Source organism: Girardinichthys multiradiatus, chromosome 15 (assembly GCF_021462225.1).
Source record: "Girardinichthys multiradiatus isolate DD_20200921_A chromosome 15, DD_fGirMul_XY1, whole genome shotgun sequence".
Lineage (NCBI taxonomy): Eukaryota > Metazoa > Chordata > Actinopteri > Cyprinodontiformes > Goodeidae > Girardinichthys > Girardinichthys multiradiatus.
This window is the reverse complement of record NC_061808.1, coordinates 2,271,682-2,282,604: the sequence shown is the minus strand read 5'-3', so window position 1 is coordinate 2,282,604 and position 10,923 is coordinate 2,271,682. Positions and strand designations below refer to the sequence as shown.

Sequence of the window (10,923 nt, the reverse complement as noted above, 5' to 3'; positions counted from 1 at the left end):
TCTTAAATATTTACTTTCCCATAGAAAGTACTCCTGGATCAGTGCTTCTTTGTGTCTCTGCTCTGTTCTCTCTAACCCCCAGTCGGTCGTGGCAGATGGCCGCTCACACTGAGCCTGGTTCTGGTTCTGCTGGAGGTTTCTTCCTGCTAAAAGGGAGTTTTTCCTCTCCACTGTCGCTACATGCATGCTCAGTATGAGGGATTGCTGCAAAGTCAACACCAGTGACTGTCCACTGTCTCTACATGCTCATCCAGGAGGAGTGAATGCTGCAAGTCACTGACTGGATGCAATCTGCTGGGTTTCCTTAGATAGAAAAACGTTTAACCAGTTTGAATATGAACATGAATCTGACTGCATTGTTTGGTAACTAGGATCAATTAGAATGAATGAACCTGACTTGGAATCTGTATGACTCGACTGAATTGACTTGGTAAAGTGCCTTGAGACGAAGGATGTTTTTAACTGGTGCTATAGAAATAAACTGAATTTGATTGAATCTGTTGATTTGGTACATACATGTTTTGGTAGTTGGATGTTCTCCGTAAACCCAGTATTTAGATAACAAACAAACAAAAAAAACAAGAGTCGTTATTTTATTTTCGTTTTGAAAGACAGAAAATATTAAATTAAAATACAAGCATATGTATGTTATTTAAAGAAATGAGTTGAAAACGGATGAGTAGAAATTTAAATATTCTGGTCATAAAAGAAAGCGCTGTACACCTAAAAGGCATTTCCCTCTTTTTTAACCTCAAAACAAATAAATGAAGCATTTAATGTAAAAACATTTTTTGTTTTTATTTCTTTTTGCAGGTGTTTTCATTGTATTATTATTATAAATATGAATTTAAAAAATCATACCACATTTAAACATCTACTCAGATGTTTTTTGTTTTGGCACAACAGAGAAGAATTGCATGTATTTATATTTTAAAACAAGATTGAACCTAGTTTAGCTTTTCATTCCTGACTTCCTGGCTGAAAACATTCATTTTGTAAAACATGGATGTTGCTTTTCCACCCGTTTAGGACACATTTCTGTACTAATAGAATTTGTTTTAGGGGCTCCTCTGACTGAAACCTATCCTCTGCTCTCTGAGCCACACCTGAGTTACGTCAGAGGTACGTCATCTCATTGGCCTGCTGCCTGTTTTGTCTTCCTGTCAGGAAGCAGGTGAGACACACCTGAGCAGCGCGCACCGAGGACCGGCTCCAACTTTGTTTTTCTGTCGAACTGAAGTGGAAGCGGAGCACCGAGACGCGTCAGGACGCAGTAAAACATTTCTCTTTTTCCTCTCCCACTCAGGTTCGAGCTGACTGGAAATGTTCCGGTTCTGCTCCTCCTCCTTGCTGCTGCTGGTTCTGTTCAGCGGCGCGCAGCGCGGCGCAGCGGCAAACTGCAGCGACGCTTTCCGCTCCGGCAGTGACGACTTCGTGCTGGACGCGAAGGACGCGGTGGAGAGGGGCGCAGCTCTGCTGGCCACGCACATCGTGTCCGTGAACAAGGACTGCGAGACGTTCTGCTGCAGGGACCCACGCTGCAACCTGGCGCTGCTGGAGCCGCGCGACGTGAAGGGGACCGCGGACACGCGAATGTGCGTCCTGTTTGACTGCGTCCATAAAAAGCGTTTTGTCTGTAGGTTTGTGAACCAGGATGGATACCACAGCTACATGAGAGAGAGCATGTTCCAGAGATACCTGCAGGCACCAGGTGAGGGCCCAACACCAACACACAGCTCACCAGAGAGAAAATAGTTTCAATTCTTCATCCAGAACGCATTTCTTTAAGTAACATACATATTAAAACCTTTTATAAAACGCAAACACACATTAAGGAAAACTATTTCTACTAAGAACCTCCGTTAATTGTTTGTTTTTTTAAATCTATCTGCGTTTTAAAGTGACAGTGACTGGTGTAGAACCATTAAGTCCAGGTTTCAGCATGTTATATTTTGTGTTTTTTACGCCTATTCAACTCAAGGTGGCTCTGATGCTAAAATAAAACAGAAAATTCATTGTCTCTCCTTGTCTTTGTTTTCACAGCTGGAATAAAGACTGTTTATAGAATCACAAAAACATTTTTCCTGATGTCCTGCAGCTGTATTATATATTCTGAACCACAGATAAAACAGCACCCTAGATTAATAAAAAATTAATGAAATGATTCCTTAATTTAGATCAGATGTCAATATTAGCAGATTTATCCAGCTGTTTTCTGGTTGGTCACATTGGTTACCAGTGAACAACACGCCAGGGTGTTTTTCCCCACTGACTCCTGATGTCAACAACCAAAGAAAAACCTCTGGCAACTGATTGATGACTTTTTTTAAAAATCCCTCGAGTGCTTGTGATGCCCCATAGATCGCTCCGCCCTGGGCAGTGAGCCATATTAGCTAGAAACGTGTTCTAATATAGACAATAGACTGAAAGATGACATATTTTTCAAGTCTTGTGTCAGAACTTTGCTGGATTTTATCCTGGTTCTTAAAGATTTGACCTTAAGAAACTGTTTCCCTGCTGGAAAAGTTATGTTTGAGATTTTCTAATAGATTCAGACAAAGAAATTTGAATAAATTGTGTTTTTGGTGATAGGCTGTTAGTAACAAAGTTTCTAGGGATCCAGTTTACTTTCTACCTTTGCTAATACTGCATGGAGCTTGTGCTCAGAAGTCATTAACCCTGAGTTGCAACATGAAATAATAAACTAGATCATTTTGTGAATTTGAAATCTAGTCGGAGGTTTTTCAGTCAATCTTAAAATCCAACATGGCTGCTAAGAATGTAACAATGGTGCAGTAATCAGCTGTACAACATCAACACTCGCTGGCCACTTTATTAGGTATACCTGTTCAATGGCTAAAGTGTTTCTAATTGCTTTATGAGTTTAAACATGTTAGCAGGACTTTATCTTCTGTATAGAACTTTGCATTGAATTTAAATAAAGTGAAGATACAAGGAGAGTTGTCTGCTGGTAATAAACTGGTATTGACTCTTTATAATATATCATTAGGACTGGAATTATCCTTTTAACAAATAGAAAAAACATGCATCATGCATTTTTTTCAGGAAAGCTGTCTCCTCCCATCGCCAATGCAGGACGTGACGTTGTCGTCCAGCCCGGACAGACTGTGACGCTCAACGGCACTGAGAGTGTGGTGTTGCACGCCGCACACATTGTTGACTACCGCTGGAGTCTGCAGAGCGGCGACCCTAGCCTGAAGATGGAGGTAACACCTGCAGGGAGGCAGGGCTTCACAGTTTTAATTCTGATAAATTCAGTTGAACATTAAACTAAAATCCATTTCAAACTCCTAGAAGTTCAGGTTTCCTTTGTTTCCCAACCAGAACAATCATTTCAGAGTCAAATCTGGCATCTTGTCTCTGGACATAGGTGGCTCCCGCACAGCCATCAGAGCTGTTTACTTTAACTCCAGGTGGTTAAAAATTAAAATCTTGACATTTTTCTCTGGAATTCTGCAGAAGACAGATCTACAGGACCAGGTGAGGCTGTTCAACCTGCATCCAGGTTCGTACGTCTTGAAGCTGAGCGTCAAAGACTCCAACAGCCAGTCAGGCGATGACGAGGTCACCGTCCTGGTTCTCAGCTCGGAGCTGTCCAGCTGTGAGTGCTCATGGGAAATGTTGGCCATAGATGACTGACACTTCAGAGATTATTTAACTGATTTTCTGAGAAGCTCTTATTCCTTGTAAACATGTGTAGACAGTTTGAAAGGGTTTATTGGCAGTTTATTCATTAACTTTCTGATTGTTCATTGATATGTTCTTAGTTTTAGCAACAGTTTATTTTTTGACTTTAAAGGTTTTTCTCACAGTTGGCTGAGGGGGCTAAAGACTGTCGGTTGACGTTTTAAGATCAGATTTCTGTCAGTTGAGTTTTTGAGGGACTGACTGACTGACAGCTGATTGGTGGTGACTGTTTAAGAGATTTTCTCACTGTCAGTTATGAGCCGACGGGATCTATTCATTTCCATTGGTTTTCTGAGGGATCTACTCCCTCTCAGGTGATTGTTTGAGGCAGGGGGTGTCCTACTCCAGGGTTAGAGGCTGAAGCCCTGCAGGTTTTTGATGTCCTCCCTCCAACAGCTGTTTTAGCATGACCTCCAGCTCTACTAATCTGAAAAATGTAGAGTTCCTTTAGGACTAAGTTTGGACACCCCTGGTTTTAATAGATCTTAGCCAAGTCTGTTTGAGGAATTTATTGACATTACTGAGATCATTTCTTCTTGCGGATGACGTGGTCCTGCTGGCCCCCTCTAGCCATGACCTACAGCGTATGCTGGTGCGGTTCACAGTCGAGTGTGAAGCGGCTGGGATGAAGATCAGCTCCTCCAAGTCCGAGGCCATGGTTCTCGACCGGAAAAGGGTGGCTTGTCCTCTTCAGGTTAGAGGGGAGTTCCTGCCTCAAGTGGAGGAGTTTAAGTATCTCGGGGTCTTGTTCATGAGTGAGGGAAGAATGGAGCGGGAGATCGACAGACAGATCGGTGCGGCTGCTACAGTAACAGGGGCGCTGTGCCGGTCCGTTGTGGTGAAGAGAGAGCTGAGCTGAACAGCAAAGCTCTCAATTTACCGGTCGGTCTACGTTCCTACCCTCACCTATGATTATGAACTTTGGGTCATGACCGAAAGAACGAGATCCTGGATACAAGCGGCTGAAATGAGATTCCTCCGTAGGGTGGCCGGGCACTTCCTTAGAGATAGGGTGAGGAGCTCAACAATCCGGGAGAGGCTCGGAGTAGAGCCGCTGCTCCTCCACATTGAGAGGAGCCAGTTGAGGTGGCTCGGGCATCTATACCAGATGTCTCCTGGACGCCTTCCTCTGGAGGTGTTCCAGGCACGTCCCACCAGGAGGAGGCCCAGGACACGCTGGAGGGACTATGTCTCTCGGCTGGCCTGGGAACGCCTTGGGCTCCCCCTGGAGGAGGTGTCTGGGGAGAGGGACGTCTGGGCGTCTCTGCTGAGTCTGCTGCCCCGGCGACCCGGTACCGGATAAAGCGGAAGACGATGAGTACAAGTACTGAGATCTTTGACCTAATTGATCATTTAACTTTTGCATGATTTTTGAACACTTTAACAGCTGTTTAACTGCTGATAGTTTAAGTTTTTTAACTGTTCTATTACATTTTAACATTTGGGGGAAAGGCCGAATAAATGCATTTTAGTGAAACGAATGTTTTCATGTTGATGAGCTACGCCTCACTTCATACTGGTTGGACTGGTTATGTAAGACACACACACACAGTTTCACACAGCCCTGTAGAGAAGAAACCTGATCTACCAGCTCTTTACTCTGATGTCTTGGGGCTTGATCTTAGTTTAGTAAAGTTGAGTCTGTCACACAGTTGGTCATGTTTTGCAGTATTGATCCCAGTTCTGATCAGTAACACGGACGGATCAGGCAGTAAAAGACTTCTGTCTCTGTGGTTAATGAGATGTCAACACTCCGACACTCCTTTGTTATAACTCTAACACACCCTGCTGTGGGTTCATGTTTACACCAGGCTGCTCAGAGTCTGCTGCTAATCTCGGTCATGTTTGAAGCCACTCACAGTGATGTCATGCACCCATTTTCCCTCAGCATACTGTATGGCTCCATTGAAGGTGGGCCCGTGCCGCGCATCGTTTCCCAGATGGCATTACAAGGCAGAGACGGGCAGCTGTGAGAAGTTTATCTACGGAGGATGTAAACCCAACAAGAACAACTACCTGTCTGAAGGCGAGTGTATGTCGGCCTGCAGAGGAGTCACAGGTAACACACACACACACACACACACACACACTCTTGTTCAAACCATAAACTAGCTGCTGGTGACACAATCTGTCTACTTTTGCCCTCAGCTTCCTTAGAAAGGAGCGTTGTTCTACCCACCAAAGGTGAGTCCAGCAACACACCTCTTCATATCAGCTCTTCCTCACTGTTGCATAGTTTGTTCTAAATAGGTGTGTGTGTGCAGAAGAGTGTGGCTCAGCATGCCGCCCCGATCAGCTGACCTGCGACAGCGGCTGCTGTTTGGACCGAGCTCTGGAGTGTGACGACGTGAAGCAGTGCAGCGACGGCTCTGATGAGAACTTCTGCAGCAAATGTAACTCAAGCACACTTTTTAATGCATAACATGATGCATGCCTCAATGCCTTATCTGAAAGGCCATCATACAGCCTTTAAATAAACAAGTCTTTTTATTTGTTATTTTTACTATCTCTAAAATCAGCAGTTATGAGCCCAATATGGTTCTATACTGAACAATCGAACAATTGAATATATTTTCAAGCATCAAAGATAATTTTGTCATCTATTAACGAGAAACACAGGGTTCTTCTGTTGCTAAGACACATATGAAGAGAAGCTACCTTGCTGGTCACGTGCTAGATAATTAAAAATTATTGGCTTGGCTTTTTTAAGTAAAGTTTTGGAGAAGCATATAGCATTCCAGAACAATACCTGTTTGCTTTTAGGTCCAGTCATAGTAGAAAAACCTTAGATGTTATATGGATCTTTTGAAAACTTTAAAGATGGATGCAAGCCATTAGTAAGTCCATCCACATAATCCTCCCAGAGTCGTTGGGGACTGTGGGGTACACCCTGGACATGTCTCTGAGTTAATGACGTTTCTTTAGGGTTTAATGCTCACCCCAAAGTCCTACATCAAACCCTGCAGATCAGTCTCTAGCTGTTGTGATTGTAAATATGCAGCTTTGATATGAACCTTGAATGTCCACCATGCTGATCCTTAAAAAGTTCATAAATAGAGCATGTAGAGATATGGAAAATATTAAGATCTGACCAAATTTCTCATGTTTTAGTCTTTTAATTGTCTGTGCAATGACACATAAACAGACACATCTGATCTTCCTCCTGTCCCTTCTCAGTGAGCCAGACCTTCAACCGACTGCTGAATGTCAATATCAGCGCGAACCAAGGTGAGTTTCAACTCAGATGATCTCAGGTTGTCATGGTAATCAGTCCTTTTGTGTAGATTGGGTTGTCTTATACAAAATGAAGAGAGGTCTTACCCAGATCCTCTTGGTCTTCCTCAGCCCGATGCGTGGAGCCTCCTCTCACCGGTCCGTGTCGGGCGAGTTTCACCCGCTGGTATTACGACCCTACAGACAAGAAGTGCCAACGCTTCACCTTTGGTGGCTGTGAAGGAAATGAGAACAGCTTTGAGAAAGAGCTGGAGTGCAGCAACAGCTGCAAAGGAGTAACAGGTAAATGCACCAGTGCTTGATGGACTTCAGAGCAACATCACAAACCCCAGAGAAAGCTGTGCAAAGGAGCTGTGGGTGAGTTGTGGTGCTAGACGAGATGTTTCTGAAGAGAGAGATGAGTCTTCAAGAGCTTCTATACTCTGATACCATCTGGTAGGTCATACCAGACGAACGTCCAGTCTAAGAAAGTTATGTTTGGAGGAAAGAATTCAAGGAAATGTTGCTAAGTGCATCTGTCAGAGTTTAGATAGATGGTTGGAAACCCAACAGAATCAGAACTGGTCTCCAGTTATACCTAAAACAAGAACCTGTGACATTCGGGAAGGAAGGAGTTATTTTATAAAAACCCAGACCTTAGCAGATGATAATGTCTGCTGCAGCAATATTCTCCAACTAATGTTGACCACTAGCAGGTTGTGATGTGGGTAGAAGGTCATCAAGTCTTTGTGGTGTAACTGAGACTCCTTTTCTCAGATCTAACCAGAGTTAGATCAATGTTTTTAAAGAATAATGTCCAGGCTACAGTCCTGGAGCTGGACAGTCCTCTCAGGTCTTGGACGGAAACCATTACCTGTTGATTTGGTCCTACCACAGGCCTTCTAGTAGTTATCTGCACTCAAGACCGAACTTTGTTTACCTTGTTTGTTCTTTGTTTCTGCAGAGAGGAACGTATTTTCCAGGGGAATGTTTGAGCGTATTGAAAAAGATGAGGAAGAGATTGGTGAATCAGGTACGCTCTTCAGTATTCTACATCCTTTAAGCAGCTACTGACCAATGAATGGTACAGATTTCTGTACAGATGCACTAAATACCATTTGGTTTGCTCATTTCAAACCTTAGCTGTTATGCATTTCTATCAGTGTTTTGGAGCGACCGTTTGTCCGTTCGTACCTGCCAGGTTGACCCGGCAACTGCTGGAACTGTCCTCTTTCTACCCTCTTTACTAGCTGACTTTAAAAAGCAGGACCGCCCTGAGCATGTGGGTTCAGCCTTGGAAAGACACAGAAGATCACATCAGGCGGAAGGCATTATAACATTAGATCATACCTGCAAGCAGAATATGCTAACATGATGTAAAAGATAATCATTCCTTAGTCGATTTCATTATTTTTGTGATTAAAACTGAATGATAAACTGACTACCTGCCCAGCCCTGATACAGATGTTCCTGTTAGTGGTTGTTAGCCGCTCCTACATGCAGGCATCATATTTCTTCATACTTCCAGTGTGCCTCACCTTCTTGTGATTGTATAAAGTGGTCCTGATCAGAGGTTCTCCAGGCTTTCAAAGCATGGGTGGTTTTAGACAGGGGCCAACAGGGGCCAGTGCCCCTATAGAACTTGTCCCTGTACTAAAGAATAATACTAAATCAGTTACTTTTGAAGATTTGCGCTGGGCCAGCAACCGTAACTGACTGATCTCTTGGACCAATTTCATTTTTTGATTAATGTGTTGAAGTTCCGGTTTCAATCATATTGAGATAGGATCACCGTTTTCATCTGGTAGATCATGGCTCTGCAGTCTGCAGCTCCAGAGCCGCAAGTGGCTCTCTGTTCTCAATAAATAAAATGATGAAATATTTCCCGGTTTTTGTTTGTTTGTTTCATTCTTTTATTCTGAGCCCTAATGAAAAAACCCTGGCCCCCCTGGTAAATTTGGTCTAGAACCGCCACTGTTTCTGGGTGTCTTACCAACGGACTTGTTTTCGTCTCTAAACTCTGTCGTTTGAATCAAACAGAGAGGAGCTGATTAAAAATTCACATCATATATTAGACTTTCATTTGGAAAAAATGTTGAAAACAACCACAAAAATTATAATAAAATGCATTCAGTTTTTCGTTTATAATGTCAAAATGTAGGAATGTTCATAATGTATGAATACCTATGCAGCGCATGTTTAATTATTAAATGAAGGAAGATTTATCCCTCAGATTAGTTTTCCTTGGACTTATGAGTTTCTGTTCATTTGCTGCAGATAGTTTTGTGTTTTTTCCCCGGGGGCACATTTGTTCTCCTCTTATCCGGTTGAATCTGATTTTTGTCGGACAGAACAACATGTTTTCATGGTCTGAACTGGAAGTGACAGAAAAGGTCCTGTGGAAAGCCCAGAGTTTATTAAGACCACTTTTAGCTGCCGGGCAGATCAACATAGTTTAGGATGTTCTTCTGTTGTGCTCATGTAAAAGTGTGCGTCCTGACATGAAGTGACCTCGCTGTCTTGTCCTCAGGCTCCATCGCTCTGGCTGCGTTCCTGGCGGTGGCCATCTTGGCTCTGTTGGCCATCCTGGGCTACTGCTTCCTGCGGGGGCGCAGGAAGCGCTCCAGCAACACACACGCCCCCCCCCATGTAGCGCTGCCCGAGCAGGACACGCTCGTCTACAACAGTACAACTAAACCTGCATGATGTCATCACCACAGGACTCTCATCACCATGGCAACCCTGCACATATTTGTCAAACTTTTTTTAATATTTTGTGTACTTTTCCTTGTAATTTTTGTTTTTTGCTCTTTTTTTGTTCAGTTTTCTGATACTTCCCTGTTTGATAAGTTTGTAGGTTTGTTCTGCCTGATTTCCTCTGATGTTGATGAATCAGTGTTTGGGTCTCAGGGTTAGTTTGTTTTATTGCACTTTGTATTGGGGAAGGTATAAAGTGAAATGTCTTTTCTCATTTGTTTAGAGTTTATTAATATTATCTAATCTGTCAAAAGGAAAGAATAATCTGAGTAGAACTTTTTGTTTTTATCATGTTGAGCCTCAGCTTTCATTTCAGTTTTTAACTTGGGACAAAATGTCCTAAAATGTTTATAGTGTCTAATAAAAATGAAATTTTACATGAAGCAGCAGCGTGTACTTCATGTTTCCTTCTGATTAAATGCAGCCACTCCTTTATGTATGGGAGCTCATGGCTGCAACTGTTTATAAATGCAAAATTAAAATTGAGAAAGTTTCTTCTCAACCTGTGAGAAACGTTCAATCAGCTTCTTATTAATTGTAATATTGGTTTTGATCCTTTGCAGAGTTATCTAAGCCTCTATTGATGCAGTTGGTGGACAATGTTTGAAAGCTGGAGCTTGTTTTATGCCCATGGGGAACAATGTTGCAAAACGTAGCCAGTCAGTTAAGGGTTCAAAACCAAAATGGTGCCTTCTTTTGTTATGCTTTTACTGTAGGAAATGCAACTTTCTTTGTTTCTGGTACTGATAACATTTGTCTTCAGTTCAGATATTAAAAACTCAGACAGATTAACTGGCACCTGCTGTAAAGATGTGTAAAAAGCATTAAAACTGAAATAAAACTGGTCATATATTTTGGATCATTGTCCAGCTGAAAGACCTAGTGATGACAGTTCCAGATTTTTAGCAAAGGCATCCAAGATTCTCAGTCCTCTCAGAGAGCTCCTATCTTAGCCTAAAAATTCCTGCCTATGACTCCTAGCTTCAGAGTGATTCACTTCGCTGCTGAGAGCGACTCTGAGCTAGCAGAGGACAGAAATTCCCATCTTAGTGAGGAGGTTTGGTTGACCTCGTTAGAGGTGACGGTGTTTTTTAAGAGCTGTGATTGGTTGCTGTAATAGACAAAAAAACTAGTAATCAATGGAGAGAGAACCAAGGGTATAATTTAGACTGGATTCAGAAATGTTTAAATCATGATTAAACTTAAAATAAATTAATTGTCCCACAGCATTAAAATGTTTAAATG

At 42.5% G+C, this 10,923-nt stretch overlaps 1 protein-coding gene across 1 annotated transcript; it reads left to right on the top strand.

The window, feature by feature from the left end:
- The first annotated feature begins 1,158 nt into the window (after nt 1-1,158).
- LOC124881492 (kunitz-type protease inhibitor 1-like) lies at nt 1,159-10,061 on the top strand. The gene is made up of 10 exons (XM_047387069.1): nt 1,159-1,711; nt 3,067-3,227; nt 3,481-3,622; nt 5,597-5,767; nt 5,857-5,892; nt 5,973-6,101; nt 6,886-6,936; nt 7,054-7,224; nt 7,886-7,954; nt 9,452-10,061. Exons 1-10 carry the CDS (start codon nt 1,324-1,326, stop codon nt 9,625-9,627), a joined length of 1,494 nt encoding a protein of 497 aa, XP_047243025.1. The 5' UTR covers nt 1,159-1,323; the 3' UTR covers nt 9,628-10,061.
- The last annotated feature ends 862 nt before the right edge of the window (nt 10,062-10,923 follow it).

Excerpts from the sequence above, each read along its gene's own strand:
- LOC124881492 (XM_047387069.1), top strand. The coding sequence starts at position 1,324 with ATGTTCCGGTTCTGCTCCTCCTCCTTGCTGCTGCTGGTTCTGTTCAGC. Across the intron at positions 5,893-5,972 it reads CGTTGTTCTACCCACCAAAG|AAGAGTGTGGCTCAGCATGC; the intron begins GTGAGTCCAGCA and ends GTGTGTGTGCAG. Across the intron at positions 6,937-7,053 it reads CAATATCAGCGCGAACCAAG|CCCGATGCGTGGAGCCTCCT; the intron begins GTGAGTTTCAAC and ends GGTCTTCCTCAG.